The following is a 24,703-nucleotide window of genomic DNA, read 5'->3' on the forward strand; positions in this document are numbered from 1 at the left end:
TAAGCCCCTCTGGGCGAAGGTTTTAGTATTACAATGAGGCTCAGGGTTAGGATTGGCCCTTCTCCTGGCCTTGTGCACGTATGGGCAATAGAGTTAACTCTCCTTAGTAGGATTCATGGTGGAATGCTGCTTGTTTTAGTTTTTTTAGACAACTTACAAGGTCTGGTCAGCGAGTATAGGCCAGTGGGAGTGGTACCAAAATGTCTCGTGGTCAGTGGTCACATATGGAAAAACATGTTGGTGGGATTGGGCCAAGTGCTGTCCCTACTACCCTGTTTCAGTGCTTTTCTATCATTTTTTGAAACTTAGGTTTGGTTAGGCTGAAGTAAATTGTTAGATGATTTGTCAGGCTTTTATTTTATGTTTGATTTGTAAGGCTTTTAAAGGTAAATTGGTGTCTCATTAGAATTTGGTTAAAACTGGTGGTTGTTCAATTTTTTTTATGCACATTCACCTAGGCTATATATTACTGGTCACTTAAATGGATTTGGTGTGAAATTTTATGATAAAAGGCGACTTTTGTTCTAGTCAGTATTCTCAAAGAAAAGAGAGTGAGTAGCTATTTTGGGATGAAGATAGTTATAATTGAGATAGTGGTTTTTGTTTTTGTTTTTTGTTTTTGGCCCAGGCGGAGTGCTGTGGTGCAGTCATGGCTCACTGTAACCTCAGCCTGGGGTCAAGGTGTACCCATCTCAACCTCTCGAGTAGCTAGGGCCACAGGTGTGTGCTACCAGCCCCGGCTTTTAAAATTTTTTATAGGGATGGAATCTAGCCATGTTGTCCAGGCTGTTCTTGAATTCCTAGGATCAAGCAGTCCTTCTTCCTCCACCTCCCAAAATGCTGGAATTATAAGCCTGAGCCACCGTGCCTTGCTGAGATAGTGTTTTATTTTGGAAGTTTAAGCAAGATTTTTGGTTTGTGTACTTAACTTTTAGTTAAGTATATTGTTCTGTGGAAGATTTTATAGTTTGAAAATTAATTCAAATTCTTGCTAGGTTTCACAGTTAACATTTTATAGTTTGATATGAATGTGTTGACAATATAGCAGCAAATAAGAAAATTTATACTTTGAGAGGGTGCCTGTCTTAAAATCATCTTGGAATTCTTTGAAAGTGGAGTTCTAGTCTTCCCTGAAATGATTCTTCTTGTAATGGGGACTCACGTGCGTTTATCACCTACTGAATATATCTGAAAAATCTAATTGGGTAGTAGTACATTTTTTTTTTTTTTTCTGAGACGGAGTCTCGCTCTGTTGCCCAGGCTGGAGTGCAGTGGTGCAATCTCGGCTCACTACAACCTCTGCCTCATGGGTTCAAGCAGTTCTTCTGCCTCTCAGCCTCCCGAGTAGCTGGGACTACAGGCACGTGCCACCATGCCCGGCTAATTTTTTGTATTTTTAGTAGAGATGGGGTTTCACTGTGTTAGCCAGGATTGTCTCGATCTCCTGACGTCGTGATCCACCTGCCTTGGCCTCCCAAAGTGCTAGGATTACAGGTGTGAGCCACCTCGCCCAACCTCAGTGGGTGATTTTAACAGCATCTGAACACAACTGATGAAACTGAAGAGAGAATTAGTGAAGTGGAATTGAGGCCAGAAGAAAATAAATAGAACCAAGTACAATGAGTAATCATTGCAGCCCTAGGGAAAATTAGAGGACTAATAAGAAGACTGATTGCTAGCTTCTTCTTTTTTTTTTTGTTTTTTTGAGATGGAGTCTCACTCTGTTGCCCAGGCTGGAGTGCAGTGGCACAATCTCAGCTCGCTGCAAGCTCCAGCTCCCGGGTTCACGCCATTCTTCTGCCTCAGCCTCCCAAGTGGCTGGGACTACAGGCAGCCGCCACCACATCCGGCTAATTTTTTGTATTTTTTAGTAGAGACGGGGTTTCACCGTGTTAGCCAAGATGGTCTCGATCTCCTGACCTCATGATCCGCCTGCCTCGGCCTCCCAAAGTGCTGGGATTACAGGTGTGAGCCACCGTGCCCAGCCTGATTGCTAGCTTCTTAATAGAAATAATGGAAGTTGATAGACAAAGAAGTAATATTTTTAAATTGCTAATAGAAAATGCCAGTCAATAATTCTGAACCTATTAAAATATATCATTGAAGAATGAAAGTATATTGAATACCTATTTAGACAAGCTGAGAACTTCTTAGCAATGGAACAACATTAAAGGGAATTCTAAATAATATTCTTAGGCGGATGTGATCCCAGGTGGAAACTTGGAGATGCAAGAAGGAATGAAGAGTTAAGACAAAAAAAAAAATGAATGTGTGGGTAAATGGAAATAAACATTGGCTGTATAAGATAAGTAAATTCTGGGCTTCAAAATACATATGGAATGAATGTGTGGGTATCAGGAGGAAGTAACTTCAGTATTCTGAGATCTTTGCATTGTTGAAGAAGTGGAAAATAATACAAATTTACATTAGACTTTAAGATGAAGATGCATTTTGAAATCTCTAGAATAACAGCCAAAAGTATAGCAAGAGATTGCATAACTACTAGACTTAATAGAGGTGGGGAAATATGTGCTAATAAAAAAAGTAAAACAAGAAAGGAGAAAAAAACAGTACTAAGATGATACTGGGATAGTAAATGTCAGTGTAAACATAATTATATTACTTGCAATTACATTACATGGTCTAAAGCAAGTCTCAACTGAAATGATTCTAAGTATATTCTCTGACAACAGTGTAATTAAGCCAGAAATTACTAACAGCCAGAATTAATAACAGATAATCCTCACTTTTTGTAAATTTTATGTATAGTTGACCCTTGTACAATACGGGTTTGAATTGCATGGGTCGACTTATATATAGATTTTCTTCCACCTCTGTCACCCCTGAGATAGCAAGACCAACTCCTCTTATTCCTCCTCCTCCTCTTCAGCCTATTCAACATGAAGACAATGAGGATGAAGACCTTTAAGATGATCACTTCTACTTAATAGTAAATATATTTTCTCTTCCTTACGATTTTCTTGATAACATTTTCTTTTCTCTAGCTTACTTTATTGTAAGAATACATTATATAAAACATATACAAAAATATGTGTTAATTGACTGTTCATGCAATTGGTAAGGCTTTATCAATAGTAAAGTTTTTTGGGAGTCAAAAGTTACATGTGGATTTTCAACTGCCTGGGGGGGGGTTGATACCCTAACCCCTGCGTTGTTCAAGGGTCAACTGTACTTCTAAATAATCCATACATCAAAGAAAAAAAACACAATAGACATTTAAGAATATTTCGAACTGATTAATAATGAAAACATTACAGATGAAAACATTACATGTTAAAACTTGGGGGAGATACTCTTTGGGAGCCAGCCTTCAAGGCGGTGCCCAGTGATTCTTGCCTCTTGGCACTTAGGCCACTGTAGTCTCCTTGCTGAATAGGGTTGATCTGTGAACTTAAAGATATTGAGAAAGTGGTATAATGTGACTTTCATTGTTTCTGAAGTTACACTACACCATAATGAAATAGCTTTCCAGTTATTCTCTTTAATCACTGGTCTTGGGGGAAGCCAGTTGTTAGGTAGATTGCACACTCAAACTGCCCTATGGAAAGGTCTTCATGGTAATAACTGATGTCTTCTGCTATAGCCATGTGAATAAGCCATTTTGGAAGCAGATCCCCCTATTCCCAGTTAAGCCTTTATGTGACTGTGGCTAAGGTCGACATCTTGACTGCATCTCGCAGCCTTGAGACATTGAGCCAGACCTACCTAGCTAAGCTGCTGTTGAATTCTTGGACCATAGAGACTATGAGATAATGAATATTTATTGTAGTCCAGTGCAGCTAAAAATTTTGGGGTAAGTTGTTTCATAGCAGTATATATATAATTCTCTGCTGAAGTTGTGCTGAGGGGGAAATTTACACCCAATTCATGTATTAAAAAGCTGAAATTCAGTGATCAAGTGTATTTCTCAAGAACTTAGGAGAAGAACAAACAATAAGAAAGAAATTATGAAGATAAGTACAGAAATTAAGGATAGAAAAAATGCATAACAGTAGTGAGGATCAACAAAGCCAGAAGTTCTTTGAAAGACTAAAAATACTGGTAAAAGACACATTGTTCAGGGAACAAAAAAGAAACGTGACAAATAACCATTATCAGATCTGAAAAAGGGGTATCACTACATATCCTTCAGATAATAAAAAGAGAATATTTTAAACAGCTTTATAAAGGAAAATTGAAGGTAAATACAGGGAAAAACAAGACACAAAAAGAAAATCTGAATTGACTTGTAACTATGAAATGCATTGTATCTGTAGTTAAACATTTTCTCTACCTACTTATTATTTAGGTAAAAAATGTTTGGCGCTAATCTCCCAAGGAAGCCATCAGACAAATCCAAATTGAGAAACAGTCTGTGAAACAAATCTCTTATTCCTCAAAAGTTTGGTTTCAAGAAAGATAGAAAGGTAGAGAGCTTTTCAGTAAGGAACCTCAGGAAAAGGGACAAATGTTAGTGTAATGTGTGAGCCTTGATTTGGGTTCTGGATTTAGGAGAGAAAAAAGCTGTAAAGGATGCTTGAGAAATTTGGGAAATTTGAATATGGATTATATAATAATGTTTTATCAATAGTAAGTTTTTGAAGTATTGATAATCATAGTTATGTAGGAGAATGTCATTGTTAGGAGATACACACTAAGGATTTTAGGGCTGAAGTGATGATGTTGGCAAGGTAGATTTGGATGGTTCATGTCAGTGTGATATCCACATCAGGAAGCAAGTGTTGCAAACTATTAACCATTGGTGAATCTTGATGACCAGTGCATGGGTGCTCATCGTACTATTACGACTTTTATCTAGATTAAAAATATTACAAAATTAAATATTTGCAGAAAGTGAACACTATACTATTACTACAACTGTTCATTTTTTTTAGTATTGCTAGGCAAGAACAAAAATGGGCCGGGCGCAGTGGCTCACGTCTGCAATCCTAGCACTTTGGGAGGCCGAGGTGGGCGGATCATGAGGTCAGGAGTTTCAGACCAGCCTGACCAACATAGTGAAACCCCGTCTGTGTTAAAAATACAAAAAATTAGCCGGGTGTGATGGTGGGCACCTGTAATCCCAGCTGCCTGGGAGGCTGAGGCAGGAGAATCGCTTGAAGCCGGGAGGCGGAGGTTGCAGTGAGCAGAGATTGCGCCACTGCACTCCCCACCAGGTGACAGTGTGAGACTCTGTCTCAAAAAAAACAAGTAGAAATACTGGCAATAAAAAACTTTAATTTTCCAAAAGTTTGGTTGCCTACTTAAAGTCCAAGAGAATTGAAAAATGCCTTGACAGATTGCAGTTTATCTTGTGAAATAATAGCTATTGACCTTAGGTAGTGGTGATGGCTGCACAGCATTGTGCATGTACTAAATGCTACTGAACTGTTGACTTTAAAATGGTTCGTATGGGCTGGGCGTGGTGGCTCACGCCTGTAATCCCAGCACTTTGGGAGGCCGAGGCGGGCGGATCACAAGGTCAGGAGATGGAGACCATCCTGGCTAACATGGTGAAACCCCATCTCTGCTAAAAATGTAAAAAAAAAAATTAGCCGAGCATGGTGGCCAGTGCCTGTAGTCCCAGCTACTCGGGAGGCTGAGGCAGGAGAATGGCGTGAACCCGGGAGCCGGAGCTTGCAGTGAGCCGAGATCGTACCACTGCACTCCAGCCTGGGCAACAGAGCGAGACTCTGACTCAAAAAAAAAGGTTCATGTGATGAGTTTTATGTTACGTGAATTTTTACCTCCCCTAGGATGCATGAGTGAGCATACAGGAAAAGATTTTCATTTTAACAGTTGACAGGACAGCTAACTACCTTTGACAAATACGTTCTTTTTTTTTTTTTTTCTTAAGACGGAGTCTTACTCTGTCACTCAGGCTGGAGTGCAGTGGTGCGATCTTGGCTTACTGCAACCTCTTGTTGGCTGGACTCAAGTGATGCTCCCCCCTCACCCTCCTAAGTAGCTGGGAGTAGCTGGGACTACAGGTGCGTGTCACCACACCTGGCTAAGTTTTTTTTTGTGTGTTTTTTGGGTAGAGATGGAGTTTTGCCATGTTGCCCAAACTGGTCAAACTCCTGGGCTCAAGCAGTCCTCCCGCCTTGGCCTCCCAAAGTGCTGGGATTATAGGTGTGAGCCACCACACCTAGCCTACATTCTTTTTAAATTTTTTGTTTTTAGTTGACCTATAATAATTGTAGAAAGAAAGAATACAGTGTGATGTTTCAGTGCGTATATGCATTGTATAAGGATCAAATGAGGGTAATTATATCCACCACTTTAAGCATTTATCATTTATTTGTTGTGGTAATATTCAAAATCTTCTCTTCTAGCTATCTTGAAATGTCCATCACATTGTTATTTGCTGTACTTACCTTACTGTGTAATAGAACACCAGAACTTATTCTTCCTGTCTGATTGTAACTTAATGCCCATTGAAACAACTTCTCATGGTCCCCCCCTTCCCCCATACTCCCCAGCCATAGGTAACAACTGTTCTATTCTCTGCTTCTGTGAAATCAACTTTTAAAATTCAAGAGTGAGATTACACAGTGTTTGCCTTTCTGTGCCTTGCTATTTCACTTAACATAATGGCCTTTAGGTTCATCCATATTACCACAAACGACAGAAGAGTATTCTGTTTATAATGTTCCATTTTGTGTGTGTGTATACACAGACACACGGCATTTTCTTTGTCCATCTGTAGATGGGTGTTTAGGTTGATTCATATCTTGACTATTGTGAATGGCACTGCAGTAAACATGGGAGTGCAGTTATCTCTTCAATATACTGATTTCATTTCCCTTTGGATATATACCCAAAAGCATAGGGAACAAAAGCAAAAACAGACAAATGAGATTACATCAAACTACAAAGCTTCTGCACAGCAAAGGAAACAAACAATATAGATCGAAGAGACAACCTGAAGAATGGGAGAAAGTACTTGTAAACTCTATGCATCTGACAAAGGGTTAATATCCAGAACATATAAGGAACTCAACTCAATAGAAAAAAAACTCAATTAACAAATGGGCAAAAGACCTGAATAGACATTTCTAAAAAGAAAACATATAAATGGCTGACAGATATATGAAAATATGCTTAACATCACTAATTATCAGGAAAATGCAAATCAAAACCACAGTGAGTTACTACCTCACCCCAGTCAGAATGCTGTTCTCAAAAAGACAAAGGATAACAAATGTTGGGAAGGATGTGGAGAAAGGGGAACTCTTATGCACTTTTGGTGAGAATGTAAATTAGTACAGCTATTATGGGAAACAGTATGGAGGTTCTCCCACCTCCCCCAGAGGCAGGTTCTCTCTCTCTTGCCCAGGCTGGAGTGCAGTGGTGTAATCATAGCTCGCTTGGCCTCAAACTTGTGGGCTCAGGTCATCCTCCTGCCTCAGCCTTCTGAGTAGCTGGGACTATAGGTGTGTGCCACTGTCAGTTCTTAATTTTTTGTAGAGACAGTGTCTTGCTATGTTTCACAAGCTAGTCTTGAACTTCTGGCCTCAAGCAATCCTCCTCCATTGGCCTCCTAAAGCACTGGGCTTTATAAGCATGAGCCACCCTGCCCAGCTGGAGGTTCTTCACAAAAAAAGATTGGCTGTATATCCAAAGAAAATAAATAATACATTCTTTCATAGCAAAAGAGAGGATCAGCATATATTAAAGAGTCCTTATTTTACCATCGAACAAGTTGTAAAAGTAGACGTTCTTAAGCTCATGAGCCTGCGGTAAATACTAGGTAGTCACTCAAAATGTGTAGATTTCAAGCATACTTTGGACTTTGGAAGTAGACACATGAGATCATAGCATGGAATCCTAAAATCCTAAGGCCAAAGAAGACTTTGAGAAATCATAGTTCATACTGTTTCCTTTATGCAGGATTTAGCTAATACATGTTAGAAAAAAAACAAGACTATTTTTAATATCCAGAAATACATATTATAGTCAATGGCGACTGGCCTTGAGGGGCATAACAAAACATGGTTGTGTGTCAGTGACACTGCAATTGATGAAATGTTGCTATTTAGAAACAGTAAAAGGAAGCCCCCAGAGGTTAAAAATACCTGTTGGACACTAAAAAAAAAACAAACAAAAACAAATCACAACTCTTTAAAACTTCAAGCTTAGAGGCTTCATTAGTGAATTCTGTTAAAACTTGTTAGAACTGCTGAGAGCTTAATATGATGGTTAGATATATATAGGACCCATGTCTTAAAACCAGAACTTTGGGTGGGGGGAGGGGGGAGGGACAGCATTAGGAGATATACCTAATGCTAAATGACGAGTTAATGGCTGCAGCAAAACAACATGGCACATGGATACATATGTAACAAACCTGCACATTGTGCACATGTACCCTAAAACCTAAAGTATAATAATAATAAAAAAAACCCGGAACTTTATTGTACACCATCAATAAACAAGTACTAAATACAGTGGAAGAAGAATATAATTTGTAATAGCAACAAAACCCCTCAGACACATAGGAATAAATTTAACAGGAAATGTGAAATACGTTTATGAAGAAAGGTCTTAAAAATACTGACCGGAGTCTTGGGTTGGGGAAGGAAATAGTCTAAATAAGTGAAAATGTCTCTACCATGTTCCTGAATCAGAAGATTCAGTATTGTAAAGATGTCAGATCTTTCCTGATTATGCTATAAAATCAGCGTATTTACATTTGAAATCCCAGTGATTTTGTTTTTATGGAACTAAGCCAGCCAATCAAGCTCATTTAAAAGAGAAAAATAAGCGTGGACAGCAAAAGAAGAGCAAAGATTGTTTAGCCATGCTGGAGACATAAAAATGTTTTACAGCTGTTATAAAGAAAACAGTATATATCAGTCCATGAATAGACAAAGATATAAGTGGGACAGAAATAGCTACAAATTGCTTATATGTCTGGAAATTTGATTTAGAACAGGTGACTTAAACATATTCTTCCATGGACAGTTAGGTTTAGAATTCTTTTTTTTTTTGTGACAGAGTTCCGCTCTTGTTGCCCAAGCTGGAGCACAGTGGTGCGATCTCAGCTCATTGAAGTCTCTGCCTTCCAGGTTCAAGCGATTCTCCTGCCTCAGCCTCCCAAGTAGCTGGGATTACAGGTGCCCACTACCACGCCTGGCTAATTTTTTGTATTTTTAGTAGAGACGGGGTTTCACCATGTTGACCAGGCTGGTCTTGAACTCCTGACCTCAGGTGATCCACCTGCCTTGGCCTTCCAAAGTGCTAGGATTATAGGCATGAGCCACTGTGCTTGGCCTCTAGAATTCTCAAAGTACTCTGCAAGGTTGCGAGTTTTACTCTGATGTTTTAATTAAAAAAAATTTTTTTCGTTCAATTAGCAATTCAGTGTGGAAGGTGTTTAAATTTTTTTTAAAGTGAAAACAAGTTTATTAGGAAAGGAATAAAAGAATCTTCAATTTTAATTAACAAAAATATCCAACTACTAATATAACTTCAATTATACTACTTTATCTCATTACTTTTAATGAGATAGCCTGCAAAGCTCAATGTTAGGCCACATTCTGGAACATATCTACTTAGATATAAACAATCACTTTCAACATTAAAAAAAAATCCATAATTCCTTACTTTGCTTTCTGTTAATGGCACTATTAGTCTTTGTTTTCTAAGCTCCTTCTTTATCTTGAATGTTTCGTGAGTCAGCAAGTTTGTTTGCTTTGTGAGACAGAGTCTCATTCTGTTGCCCAGGCTGAAGTGCAGTGGCGTGATCTTGGCTCTTTGCAACCTCAGCCTCCTGGGTAGCTGGGACTACAAGCATGTGTCACCATGCCTGGCTAATTTTTTATTTTATTTTATATATATGTTTACATACGTATGTGTATACGTGCATATATACGGATATGTATATGTACACATACGTACACGTGTATATATACATATGTACATATAGGTATACATAGACGTATATGTTTATATACATATATGCGTATATGTCTACCTATACGTGTATACATATGCGTATACATACGTGTATATACATGTATGCCTATATGCATACACGTATAGGTAGACACGTGTATATATGTCTACATATGTATATATGTGTATTTATATGTATACATATACGTCTACATATATGCACATGTATACATATGTATATGTATATATACACGTGTATATATACGTATATATATTTTTTGGTAGGTGGAGGAGTCTCGCTATGTTGTCCAGGCTGGAGTGCAGTGGCGTCATCTCAGCCTGCTGCAACCTTTGCCTCCCAGATTCAAGCGATTCTCCTGCCTCAGCCTCCCGAGTAGCTGGGATTATGGGCATCCGCCACCACTCCTGCCTACTTTTTGTGTTACAGGCATCCACTACCATGCCCCGCTGATTTTTGTATTTTTGGTAGAGATGGTGTTTCACCATGTTGGCCAGGCTGGCCTCAAACTCCTGACCTCATGTAATCTGCCTGCCTTGGTCTCCCATAGTACTGGGATCACAGCTGTGAGTCACCACGCCCGGACAATTTTGTATTTTTCTGTAGAGACATGGTTTTGTCACGTCACCCAGGCTGATCTTGAACTCTTGGACTCAAGCAATTCTCACTCCTCGGCCCCCCAAAGTGCTGGGATTACAGGCATGAGCCACTGCACTTGGGCGAGTCAGCAAGTTTTGATGCTCCTCTCTTTTTGTCTTTCCTCCCCATTCTAGGGGGAGAAGGGTGGAGCTGTATTCCAGTTAAGCTTCTTGCTTCTTAGATTAACTGGGTTCCCTCTTGGCTTTTTATTACATCTTGCCTCTTCTCTTTCAATCAATACTATATATTGCTGTAAGACAAATCGTTTGGCTGCTTTTGGTGTTTTTACTTGAAAAGTACAGTTACCCTTTAAGCTGCTTTGATAACATCCAGATTCTCTAGTCATTTACCCCATTGCCGCATGACTTTGAGAAATGAACACTTCGTTCATATAGATCTTTGTTTCTATCATATACCATATTCCCCCTCGCTTTTGAACTTGTGCTGATATTATTCCTTTGCTTAGTGTGTTTTTGTTTTCCTTGCATTTTCCTACTATTTAATCCTTCCTAGATGTCTCTGGCTAGTTGATCTTCCTTTCTCTAGCTTGCTTGTTTAGCACTTTTGGTATTTTATTAAGTACAGATGTTAGCCTTATTCTGAAGTTGCTCTGCAGTATAGTTCTTCTGTTTCATTATTTTATGGTTTTGTTTTTAAAATATTTAAATCATTGATCCATTTCACATGTATCCTGATGTACAGTCTGAGGAATGGATTTAGTTTTTTTCCAGATTACTGCACAATTGTAATACCATTTATGCAGTGATCCATTGTTCGCCCAACAGATTTGAGATAATACCTTAATTCTACTTAAGTCTTACATTAGGATTCATGTTTTCCCCCATTTTTCCTTCCAGTTTTTCAGTCAGCTTTCCCAGGTTGAATAGGGTCTAGTTTTGGATTTTATTTTTTCCATTGGTCATTCTGTCAGTGTACCCTGTTTTATCTGATCATTTTAATTATTAACGCTCTGTGATATGCTTTAATATCTAGTAGGACTAGATCTCCACCTTGTTAAAGTTTTTCTGGCCAGTCTTGTTTATTCTGAAAATAGGCTTATTGAGATCATATTACATATAAATGAATGTGGAGAGGTTATGATTTTTTCACTACGGTAGGATTACCTGTATTTTGGATTTCATGTGTTTTATTTCCTGAAAGTGTCAGTTGAAGTTAAGTTTGCAAGACTGTTAAACTGTAACTTAAGTAGAAGTTCTGGAAACTGAATTGTATATGTTTTACTTTTTAGTTTAGCCCGATGGCCAAAGGCTCTCAAAGATACATGGTTTCCACTGGTGCTGATGGGACAGTTTGCTTTTGGCAATGGGATTTAGAATCCTTAAAATTTAGGTAAGTGGCTTTAATTATGTAACAAGTTTTCTTCTTTAATGTAGTTACAGTTTAATGAAATGAAGTTTGATTGTTAAGAGAAATTGTGTATTGTTGCTTTTTTTAACCTTTGAACTTAATTTTTATTATATATAGCATGTGCCATGTTGACTATTTCCTGTTTATAATTATGTAGATAGCTGGATTTGTAAAAGAAGCATAGCTTTTCTATCTTAGCACATTGTTGTAAAGACAAAGTAAGACATTTAAAATAGTAGGTGTATAATTGGAAATTCAGGCAGGAACATTTGAGAGTCATAAGACCTGTATTGTATACCTGTGCTGTCTAATATAGTAGTCACTAGCCATACATGATCATTGAGCACTTTAAATGTGGCTAGTGCAATTGAGGAACTGAATTGATAATTTTTAAATTTAAAACTTACAATTGATAAATGTATTAAAAAATTTTTTTTCCTTTTGTTTTCGTTTTTTTTTTTTTTTTTTTGAGACAGAGTCTCGCTCTGTCGCCCAGGCTGGAGTGCAGTGGCGCGATCTCGGCTCACTGCAAGCTCTGCCTCCCGGGTTCATGCCATTCTCCTGCCTCAGCCTCTCTGAGTAGCTGGGACTACAGGCGCCCGCCACCACGCCCGGCTAATTTTTTTTTTTGTATTTTTAGTAGAGACGGGGTTTCACCATGGTCTCGATCTCCTGACCTCGTGATCCGCCCGCCTCGGCCTCCCAAAGTGCTGGGATTACAAGCGTGAGCCACCGCGCCCGGCGTTTTTTTTTTTTTTTTTGAGACGGAGTCTCGTTCTGTTGCCCAGGCTGGAGTGTGATGGTGTGATCTCGGCTCACTGCAGCCTCTGCCTCCTGGGTTCAAGTGATTCTGCTGCCTCAGCCTCCTGAGTAGCTGGGATTACAGGTGCCCGCCACCACACCCAGCTAATTTTTTGTATTTTTAGTAGAGACGGAGTTTCACTAGGTTGGCCAGGCTAGTCTCAAACTCCTGACCTCAGGTGATCCACCTGCCTTGGCCTCCCAAAGTACTGGGATCACAGGCGTGAGCCACCACGCCTGGCCTATTAGAAAATTATTAAGCATGTCTTAAATAACTTGAGTATGTGAAATTTTCAATGAGTTTTGGGAAATCCAAATATAGATAAAATATTTTTGTTAAAAAATGAGTTGTCAAATTGAGATGTATTTTGAGTCTCAAATACACTGGAAAATTTCAAAGACTTAATATGAAAGAGTATGAAAGTATCTTTTATTAATTTGGATTACATGTTGATATTTTGGGTGTATTGGATTAAAGGAAATATAATTAATTTGATCTTTTTATATTTTGTAAAAATACATGGAAATCTGTGGAAATATTTGATATACAATAAGATATTGTAGAAATAAGATTATAGATGGGTGTTGTACGCCTGTGGTCCCCAGCCACTAGGGAGGCTGAGGCTGGAGGGTCTCTTGAGCCCAAGAGTTTGTGTCTAGTTTGGGCAACATGGCGAGACCCTGTCTCTTAAAAAATTATAATATTTAAATATGCTACATTGAAACTAATATTTTAAGCTGTGTTAATGTGGTAAAATAATCTATTTTAAAGCAGCATCTTCTTCTTTTAAAGCCCACGTCCCCTGAAGTTCACTGAAAAGCCTAGGCCAGGCGTTCAAATGCTTTGTTCTTCTTTTAGTGTTGGTAAGAACTTCTTCACATTTTTTCTTAGTTTTTTTTTTTTTTTTTTAATTTATGAAATGACCACTTGATTGCTAAGAACTTTTATTAGATACGTGGTAAATGACTTCTGATGTTTATTTCATTAGGTTCAATTTACGATGTTCATTTTGTTAGCCTTGTTCTTCCAGTCCTCCATTCTGCCTTTCTCTGATTTCTGTTAGTAATCAGTGATATACGAGATGGCTGGTAAAAGGGAGGGTTCAGGTGTCCACACAAGTGATTCCTATGCCAGTCCTATTTGTATGATAATCTAAACTTGTGATTTTCTTCGAATAGGCTAAACTGTATATGTTTGATAGTTTAAATTTATTTCCGACATAATATCTTGGTGAAATTATTCTTTTTCATTTTTTGTACAGTGAACTTGTGTGGTAACCTTTCTCTTTTTTAGGATAGGTCAAAGACTTTTCCCTCATAAAATCTGGAAACGTGAACAAGCTAGGGTTAGGTATGTAAAATTGTTTAGAAAGCAGAACTTCTTTTCTTAAAAATATTTTTAGAGCACTGGTGCTTAATTGGCATTATATTCCCACCCTTAATAATACAGATGGGGAGGCCAGGCACAGTGACTCAATGCCTATAATCCCAGTCCTTTGGGAGGCCGAGATGGGAGGATTGCTTCAGCCCAGGAATTCGAGCCCAGCCCTGGCAACATAGGGAGAACCCATCTCTGGAAAAAAAAAAAAAAAAAAAAAAAAAAATTACCTGGGCATGGTGCACACCTGTAGTCCCAGCTACTCAGCAGGCTGAGGCAGTAGAATTATTTGAACCTGGGAGGTAGAAGTTGCAGTGAGCCCAGATCACACCATTGGGCTCCAGACTGGGGTGACAGAGCAAGACTGTCTCAAAAAAACAAAACAAACAAAAAACAAACAAAAAAAACAGGAGGAGATTGTGAATGTTTCCAGATTGAATTAATTTTGTTTTTTAAAGCTACAGATATAGTTTTATAAGCTCTATATATGGTGAGTCAGAAAATGCAACTGTTGAGATAAACTTAGTTTTAGAGTAAATGATCTTTCTTTTTTATATTTTAATATAGAAATTTGATTTGTTCAGGTATTTGTTATGAACTGGATGTTTAAACCTTACCATTTTTATTTCAGGTGGTATGTTTTTAGCAACAGGTAGTACTGATCATGTAATCAGAATGTATTTTTTGGGTTTTGAAGCACCCGAAAAAATCGCAGAACTTGAAAGCCACACTGTAAGCATCCACGTTTTAAAATCCTTTAGATTAATTGTTAATACTATTCCTGTTATTGCTAAGGGGCATTGTTATTGGCTCTACTTTAATTTTTTTTCTGTTGAACAAATGAACTGTCATTTATAACTTTTTGATGGTATTAAGTTTTAAAATATTAAATCATAGTTGCATTTCTGAGATGTCATTGCTTGCGAATGTTATCTTAAATTTTGCTGAATTATATTTGACAGTTAAAATATTATTAGAGATGTTTGTGTATTTATAAAAATGAAAATGTCTAGGTACAATATAGTTTTTGTTAATTCTATTCTAATTTTAATTTAAGCATACAAGGAATTATATTTAAAGGGGAGGTATGTCATTGGCAACTCAGGTTAGCACTTGAGAGGCTTAGTATTTTACAGTGGTTATTTTAGCTTTATGTTCAAAATCTTGATTATGACAATTGATATGGATGGGTTAATTTTAAGTGGGCCTGTTTATCTAACCAAGCCCATGAAATAAGAATGTGGTTTTAATAATGCATAGTAAGATAGAAAACTGTCAGTGTTCCGAAGTACTGGTCAGGGTCAGGTCATCTTTTCTTTTATCTGAAGCTTTTGGGAAGCCAGTCCACATCCAGAGGTTATTTGATAAATACAGATTTAAATAACTTAACAATTGAAAATGCCGTGTTTTTAGCTACTTTAAAGCCTATATTTTGGGCACTTTACACACATTTCACTTCCATATAAGTCATTTTATACAGATGTAATTATAAATACTGCTTTAAGTTTAGAAGCAAGGCTTTTTTTCCTGTTAGATGTGCCTTTCTTTGAAATGAAAGCTGTATTTTAGTAGTCTTGTTGGATTTGTAGTTAGTCTTCACTTAAAATTATAAAACTTGTTGAATGACAGGGCTAAGCAACACAAGTGCAGATTTTGCTTGTTAAAGCAAGTAGGCTTCTAGCATTAAAACTTCATTTTTTCAAATTCACAAACCATGTAGGTGATCATTTTTGTATTTGTCCTTTTCCCTCCTTTAGGATAAAGTAGATAGTATCCAATTTTGTAACAATGGTGATCGGTAAGTGTGTGTTTTGTGTGTGTGTGTTATTAGGCAAATACAATGTGCTACATATTAGTATAGCTAACCTGTCATTTTGTGTATATTTTTTCCCTTTATATTATTATGATTTTTTATTTATTTATTTTTTGAGATGGAGTTTCACTCTCGTTGTCCAGGCTGGAGTGCAGTGGCACAATCTTGGCTCACTGCAACCTCCACCTCTTGGGTTCAAGTTAATCTTCTACCTCAGCCTCCTGAGTAGCTGGGATTACAGGCGCCTGCCACCATGCCCGGCTAACTTTGTATTTTTAGTAGAGACGGGGTTTCTCCATCTTGGTTAGTCTAGTCTCCAACTCCCGACTTCAGGTGATCCGCCCGCCTCGCCCTCCTAAAGTGCTGGGATTACAGGCGTGAGCCACCATACTCGGCCATTATTTTTTGTTTTTAGTTGACTAATAATTGTCTATGTTTATGGAGTAAGTACACTGTGGTGTTTTAATATATATTTACATTGTGGGATGATTAAATCAAGCCAATAAACATCTCCGCCACTTCACATACTTAGCATTTTTCTGTAGTCAGAACATCTGAAATCTACTCAGAAATTTTGAAATAATATATAATTAACTGGAGTCACTGTCACTTTGTATATTGCAGATATTTATTTGTAAATGTATTAATTGAATGAAAAGTGTCTAGGGCAGGGGTTGGGGGAAGAACACATGAAATGTAAGTTTTTAGAATTGTAGTTTCTGCCAGCTTCTAGCGACCAAAAGTAATTTTTCTTTGGCTAGTTGTCTGATTTACTGAAAAAATTATGTGTAAGGATCATGAAATTTCTTGTTTGGGTAGTTAAAAAAATCTTTTCTAAGAAACCACTGTGATAGATCCTGCAAAGAAATTATTACTTAAATCATATACTCCTTCTTTGCCTCCATCATGTGTCAGGTACCTTTGCTAAACTAATTATTGAGAACTTAATTTGTTAATAGATTGATTTATTTTTACACAGTGTCCGACATGAATTAATTTGAATTAACAAATAAGATGTTTAAAATGGAGCTATTGCTCTTATTTTCCTATACTTCATAACTTTTTTCTGTTTTTTTTTTTTCTTCTTGGCATTCTTATTTATTTATTTATTTTTAAGATGGAGTCTAGCTCTGTTGCCTAGGCTGGAGTGCAATGGTGCAACCTCGGCTCACTGCACTGCAACCTCCGCCTCCTGGGTTCAAGTGATTCTCCTGTCTTAGCCTCCTGAGTAGCTGGGATTACAGGCCTATGCCACCACGCCTGGCTAATTTTTGTATTTTTAGTAGAGACGGGGTTTCACCGTGTTGGTCAGGCTGGTCTCGAACTCCTGACCTTGTGATCCACCCACCTCGGCCTCCCAAAGTGCAGGGATTACAGACGTGAGCCACTGCATGTAGCCTCTTCTCGACATTCTTATACACCGTATTCTCAAAACTTAATCTGTTTGAAAAGCTATTGATTGAGTTTGAGGTGTGTTTTATTTCATAGGGCTGGGCAAATCATACCAAACCAAATTTTTTTTTCCCATCCAGATACGCTCTAAATACCTGTCTTTTGAATTAACACCTGTGGATTGTCCTGTTGTCAGGACAGCTACATTAACATTCTTTTTTTGCATGTGATTCTAATTGTAGCCCTTGTTGGAAAGTGTATGAATGTAGTAAGATCCTGTTCTGAATGTTTTAAGGTTCCTAAGTGGTAGCAGAGATGGAACAGCACGGATTTGGAGATTTGAGCAGTTAGAATGGAGGAGCATTTTATTGGATATGGCTACCAGAATCTCAGGGTAAGTTGAGATTGTTAGAAGTAGGTGCATCATAGGTGTTCTATCTGTGTCTCTCTTTCTCTTGCTCTCTGTGTCTCTCATTGGCTATTTTGTTGAGGGGATTACAGCTACCTTCTATTATGAAGAGCTGTGGTATACGTGAATAGCTGCCTACTGCATATCAGGTGAACAGAGACATCCAGATAAATTTATCCTTACATTGTGTAGCAAAGAATAACGTGTACTTTTTCTATGGCTCAAAGCATTGACCTCCTTCTTAGATGTTGCATTTAAAAGCTTCGAGTAAAAAAGATAAAATTAACTCAAGTACGTTAAGAGTGGAAGTTATACTTTTCTGTGGATAGGATTTTTGAAAAAATTTAAAAGTAGCTTAGAACCAAGGCTGGGAAATAGGGTAAGCAAACATACTTTATTGTTAAGGTTAAAAAAGAAAATTGAGCTCCAGCCTGGGCGACAGAGCGAGACTCTGTCTAAAAATAAAAGTTATAGATTTTACTTTAGAGTTTCCTAATTTTAACTTTGCACTTTTTCACATCAGTTTTTCTGAGAAATGTTTCCACATTGTGTCTTTTGGAAATCGTGTCTGCTTTATTTTTACTTAAAGAAAATTTTTTAGGGTCTCACTCCGTCACCCAGGCTGGAGTGCCAGTGGTATGATCGTGGCTCACTTCAGCCGTGACATCCTGGCCTCAGGCGGTCCCCCCATGTCAGCCTTCCAAGTAGCTGGGACTATAAGCATGAGCCACCATGCCTGGCTCATGTTTATGTTTTTTTTTTTTATATTTTTTTGTTTATTTTTTGTAAAGACTATTGTTCAGGCTCATCTTGAACTCCTGGGCTCAAGTGATCCTCTCGCCTCTGCCTCCCAAATGCTTTGTTTTTAACAACAGAAATTGACTTATATTCTCTGCTGTAGCTCAAAGAATTGTATTGCATTTTCAAAATAAATTTGATCTTCTTGTTTTTGTGGAATTATCTGTGATGGAGAATGAAAAGTATATATACTGGAAATTTGATACCTTGTTTATAAACAAATTAAAAAATCTTTATTTATAAAAATGTTACATCTCAGTATGAAAGTGAATACTGTCAATCCTTGATTAGTTGAAATAAAGGGAATGGGGGTGAAGATAATTTAAAGTCAGTTTCACCTATTATTGTTTTATTAAGGAAAATAGAAATAGTGTCAAAACTTGAATGAAAATTTTTAAATGAGACTGAAAACCGTTTAGTTTTCTTGCTGACGCACTCCATCCATGAAGGAGACTTTTCCTATAATTTTATTCATGAGAAAATACCTTCTCATTTTAAGTTTTCTTGCTTTCAAATCTTGAAAAACAGAGTTTTCTGTAAGAATTGATTGATCTGTTTATTTTAGTGTTCTAATATTGGCGAATCAACTTGATGAAATGGAACATATCTGTTAGTAAATTCAAAGTTATTAATTTGTGGCTGGGCATGGTGGCTCATGCCTGTATTCCCAGCACTTTGGGAGGCCAAGGCAGGCGGATCACCTGAGGTCAGGATATCGAGACTAGCCTGGCCAACATGGTGAAACCCTGCCTCTACTAAAAAAAATACAAAAATTAGCTGGACATGGTGGCTTGCGCCTGTAATCCCAGCTACTCGGGAGGCTAAAGCAGGATAATCACTTGAACCCAGGAGACAGAGGTTTCAGTGAGCCTAGATGGAGCCACTACACCCCAGCCTGGGTGACGGAGCTAGACTCTGCCTCAAAAAAAAAAAAAATGTTATTACTTCGAAAGCCTTTTAGTTTAAAGTGAAGAATGGAGTCTTTGCCTTTATTCCATTTTACTTTTTTTTTTTTTGAGACAGAGTCTTGCTCTGTCACCCAGGCTGGAGTGCAGCGGTGCGATTTTCTGCTCACTGCAAGCCCCGCCTCCTGGGTTCATGCCATTCTCCTGCCTCAGCCTCATGAGTAGCTGAGACTACAGGCGCCCGCCACACACCCGGCTAATTTTTTTTGTATTTTTAGTAGAGACGGGGTTTCACCATGTTAGCCAGGATGGTCTTGATCTCCTGACCTCGTGATCCACCCACCTCGGCCTCCCAAAGTGCTGGGATTGCAGGCGTGAACCACCGCGCCCGGTCTCCATTTTACTTCTCAATATTATTCTACCCCCAACACCAATCAATCTAGTTAGAATTATTCTCCCTTCTGTGTTTTTTTTTTTTTTTTTGTAGTTACATAGATAGCTGTTTTATAATACTCATCCTATATTCTTACAGCTGTATTCTTTTTTTTTTTTGAGATGGAGTGGCATGGTCTCAGCTCATTGCAACCTCCGCCTCCCGGGTTCAAGCGATTCTCCTTCCTCAGCCTCCCAAGTAGCTGGAATTACAGGAGCCCGTCGCTATGCCCAGCTAATTTTTGTATTTTTTGTAGAGGCATGATTTCACCCTGTTGGCCAGGTTGGTCTGGAACTCCTGACCTCAAGTGATCCGCCCACCTTGGCCTCTCAAAAGTGCTGGGATTATAGGCGTGAGCCACCGTGCCCGGCCGATGCTTGTAATTTCTTAAAACATATTCTATTATTTCAGAACCATTAGGCCTTCCCTACCCCACTGTTGACTACTGTAATGCAGAGACCCTTTGCATATCACTTTTTTATTTTTTGAGAACGTAGTCTTGCTCTTTCACCCAGGCTGAAGTGCAATGGTGCGGTCTTGGCTCACTGCAGACTCTGTCTCCCAGGTTCCAATGATTCTTCCACCTCAGCCTTCTGAGTAGCTGGGAATACAGGTGTGTGCCACCACACCCGGCTAATTTTTGTATTTTTAGTAGAGATGGGGTTTCACCATGTTGGCCAGGCTGGTCTCAAACTACTGACCTTGTGATCTGCCTACCTCAGTCTCCCAAGATGCTGGGATTACAGGCGTGAGCCATCGTGCCTGGCCCTCCATAACACTTTTATAAAGGATGAAAAACATTCCAGGCATGTGTATCCAGGACCATTCTTGCCAAGGGGCCTATAGGAGTAGACTGTAGGAAAGTTGTATAAAGAGATGAGAATAGTCCCATTTACAGTTCAGATTGAAGGTCTGTGTGTCAGTTATTTTTCTAAACATTGGGGATATAAATATGAATTACCTTATTTTTGTGTTCCTAAAAGTTTTTTGTCTTCTATGGAGAGAAACAGTTGAAAGTAAGTGTTAGCAATAGGTTTGTTTTCAGAGGAAGGAAATAATAGGAAAGAAGTAGGGAGAAGAAGCATTGCTTTCATAAGCAGTAATGGTGTCCTAAAATCTGCCCTTATTCAGTCTCTATACTGTTTCTAAATTATCCCTCCCTTCAGGTTTTGCCCTCATCTGTTTCTAGACCATCTTTTCTGGGTCAGCTGTGATGAACTCTCTGTAGGGTTGATAAGATAGGCACATGGGTTGGATTTCTTTATTTTTGTATTGATGAGAGATTGTATGTATACATTGTATAGCCAACCATCTAAATAAGTGTACATGTTGTGTATTTTTTTGTTAGGGACTTATCTTCCGAAGAGGAAAGGTTTATGAAACCTAAAGTAACAATGATAGCTTGGAATCAAAATGATAGCATTGTTGTCACAGCTGTGAATGATCATGTCCTCAAAGTGTGGAATTCTTATACTGGACAACTGCTTCATAACTTAATGGTAGGTAATTTCTGGTGCAGTGTAACAAATGAGATTTTTTGAAATATGATTGTAATTTTGAAGCTATAAAAATAATATACTGAACAAGTTGTTTCATGTAAACTATGAAATGATTAGAAATTTTTGTAATTATAAATTATTGTCTAATACATTTTTAAAAGTATATGCTGTAACAGTATGTATTTTTAAATTTTCAGTTTGTAACTTGTAAACCCTCCTTAATGTTATGACTTTGTTAAATAAAGGGACATGCTGATGAAGTATTTGTTCTGGAGACGCATCCCTTTGATTCCAGAATTATGTTATCTGCAGGACATGATGGCAGCATATTTATATGGGATATTACAAAAGGTACCAAGATGAAACATTATTTTAATATGGTAAGTGAAGTGAGATGTACCTTGATACATGCTTGAATTTGTTTAGAGTATTTGGGTTATGAGGCTTAGCCAGAAATTGATCTGCTTGTTTTGGCAGTTTTTTACAAATCAGCATATTCAAAGCCTGCTAAATATTAGACAGCTACATGTATATACATACATACTTGAAATTCTCTGTATGACTGATTTATATGAGGGAGACATTTTTAAGTTACCTGTTTAACATTTTGTGTGCCTGTGTGTTTAAACTGGTAAAAGTATGGCATTTATAAAAACTTTTTCACTACTTGAATTTATTGAAATATTTGATAAGAAATTGAAATGTTTGATAACATAGAAATATAAAAATAGTAACATAATAATAATGACATTATTAATATTCAATATTAACCAAATATTACAATATTTGATTACTGGATTTTCAGTAACCTTGGGCTGGGTGTGGTGGCTCTGAACTGCTAGCACTTTGGGAGGCTGAGATGGGAGGATTGCTTGAGTCCAGGAGTTCAAGACCAGCCTGGGCAATGTAGTGAGACACTCTCTTAAAAAAAATCCCAAGATGGTTGATCTAGAGATCAAACATCATTAGGTTTTCCCAGCCTTTTTTCTTTTTGCACAGGTGTGTTCTTAAAAAAAAAAAAAATTTTTTTTTTTTGCGTATGTATATTCTAGAACCAAATGAGGATCCTACTGTATCTTTTTAGAATTTCTCTACATAATCATAATTATAGTTACTAATCAGCAAATTTAACATTTATAAGATAGCATTATCTAGTCAGGTCTATAGTAACATCTTTTTAGATATATTTTGCTCCGTGGACCAGAATCCAGTTCAAGCTCATGCATTGGGTTTAAGTGGTTGTATCTTTCTAGTTTTCTTTTTTTCTTTTCTTTTTTTTTCTTTTTGAGACGGAGTCTCGCTCTGTCGCCCAGGCTAGAGTGCAGTTGTGCAATCTCAACTCACTGCAAGCTCTGCCTCCTGGGTTCACGCCATTTTCCTGCCTCAGCCTCCCAAGTAACTGGAACTACAGGCACCTGCCACCAAACCCGGCTAATTTTTTTTGTATTTTTTAGTATTTTTTGTATTTTTAGTAGAGATGGGGTTTCACCGTGGTAGCCAGGATGGTCTCCATCTCCTGACCTCATGATCCATCTGCCTTGGCCTCCCAAAGTGTTGGGATTACAGGCGTGAGCCACTGTGCCCGACCTCTAGTTTTTAATTGTCACAAGCCCCTCTCAGCCTTTTTTCTTTTTCCTCTTTCTTGGCCTTTAACCTTTGTTGAATATTAGCAAGTATTGTTACAGAGTGTCCTCGGTTTTGTCTGATTTTCATGATTAGATTGTTACAGTTTTTTAAATGAAATAAAACATAAATGATATTGTGTCCTTCATCAATCGTATTAGGAGGCACATGATATTTATTTGTCCCCTTACTATGGTGATAATTTTTTTTTTTTTGGAGATGGAGTTTCACTCTTGTTGCCCAGGCTGGAGTTCAATGGCACGATCTGGGGTCACTGCAGCCTCCGCCTCCTGGGTAGATGGGATTACAGAACCTCCGCCTCCTGGGTTCACATGATTCTCCTCCCTCAGCCTCCCGAGTAGATGGGATTACAGGCGCCTGCCATCACATTTAGCTAATTTTTTGTGTTTTTAGTAGAGATGGGGTTTCACCATCTTGGCCAGGCTGGTCTCGAACTCCTGACTTAAGGTGATCACCCGCCTCGGCCTCCCAATATACTTATTAAACTAATTTTTTTAGTAGCTCTTTTGAGACTAATCTAAATATCCTGTTTCTCATTAAATTTTTACCCACAAGTATTGGATCCATTGAAGATTTTCCAATGGCATCATTCCTTCCGTATTTATTAGTTGGCATCTTTGCACACAGTGGTATTTTTTTTTCCTCCTCCAACTTTTAAGTTCAGGGGCTACCTGCTGTGTGCAGGATGTGCAGGTTGGTTACATGGGTAAATGTGCTTGCACATAGTTTTGTAATCTTATTTCTTGTAAAAACCTTTTTTTGAAATTTTTATCTTTAAGAATTTACAGATGTATTTTTGAGTATAAATTCAGCCTGAGAAGTTAACTTTTACGCAATTAATTTCTATTGTTGAATACTTAAGTGGTTTCTAAAATACGTATGACAATAACACTTTGAATAGCCTTGTACATGATTATTTCCCTAAGATAAATTCTGAAGGAATTATTGTGTAAAAGGGTTTTAACATTGTTAAGGCTTTATATGTTTGAGACATTTTGTGAATTTACTCTTCTATTTATACTGTTATAATTCAAAGTGTAATTTTTGTTTGTTTGTTTGAGACAGTCTTGCTCTGTCGCCCAGGCTGGAGTGCAGTGGCGTGATCTGGGCTCACTGCAAGCTCCGCCTCCTGGGTTCACGCCATTCTCCCGCCTCAGCCTCTCAAGTAGCTGGGATTACAGGCGCCTGCCACCACGCCCAGCTAATTTTGTTTTTGTATTTTTAGTAGAGACGGGGTTTCACCGTGTTAGCCAAGATGGTCTTGATCTCCTGACCTGGTGATCTGCCTGCCTCGGCCTCCCAAAGTGCTAGGATTACAGGCGTGAGCCACTGCACCCGGCCTGTGTGATGTATTTTAGAGGCAGTGTAGTAGCATCCTATTGATGCTGATGCATTCTTAGACCTTTGATGATTCTCAGGTTCTCAGACCTTTGATTAAATGCATTCTAAAACATTTTAAATAGTATGACCGAAGTACAAATACACAATTAGGCATCTCTGAAAGCTGCGTTTCTATGTATTCAAATTGTTGGAAAAAGAACTAAGCATTCTTGGACAATTTTTCTATCGTTCTAAAATCCATGGGATACATCCATTACCTTAACTATCCTTTCAAACTCAGTAATAATATTACATCCTGAATTTAACTCCTTCAAACAAAAAACTACTTTAATTTAGACTTTAAGCAGAATATAAGCGGAAAAAC

At 38.0% G+C, this 24,703-nt stretch overlaps 1 protein-coding gene across 5 annotated transcripts in view; it reads left to right on the top strand.

Moving 5' to 3' along the window:
- BRWD1 (bromodomain and WD repeat domain containing 1) overlaps nt 1-24,703 on the top strand; it is a 131,159-nt gene that overhangs the window by 24,008 nt on the left and 82,448 nt on the right. For 4 of the 5 annotated variants that reach the window (XM_055279712.2, XM_055279713.2, XM_063640596.1 and 1 more), the window contains exons 9-15: nt 11,808-11,908; nt 13,521-13,591; nt 14,737-14,837; nt 15,863-15,903; nt 17,606-17,704; nt 21,204-21,354; nt 21,600-21,734. In XM_055279712.2, coding sequence (XP_055135687.2) covers nt 11,808-11,908; nt 13,521-13,591; nt 14,737-14,837; nt 15,863-15,903; nt 17,606-17,704; nt 21,204-21,354; nt 21,600-21,734 — 699 coding nt within the window. Of the gene's footprint in view, nt 1-2,890; nt 2,951-11,807; nt 11,909-13,520; nt 13,592-14,736; nt 14,838-15,862; nt 15,904-17,605; nt 17,705-21,203; nt 21,355-21,599; nt 21,735-24,703 lie in introns of those variants that run through there. The other variant, XM_055279715.2, reaches the window with a different exon arrangement.

The sequence above is a fragment of the Symphalangus syndactylus genome, chromosome 5 (assembly GCF_028878055.3).
Source record: "Symphalangus syndactylus isolate Jambi chromosome 5, NHGRI_mSymSyn1-v2.1_pri, whole genome shotgun sequence".
NCBI classification, from domain to species: domain Eukaryota; kingdom Metazoa; phylum Chordata; class Mammalia; order Primates; family Hylobatidae; genus Symphalangus; species Symphalangus syndactylus.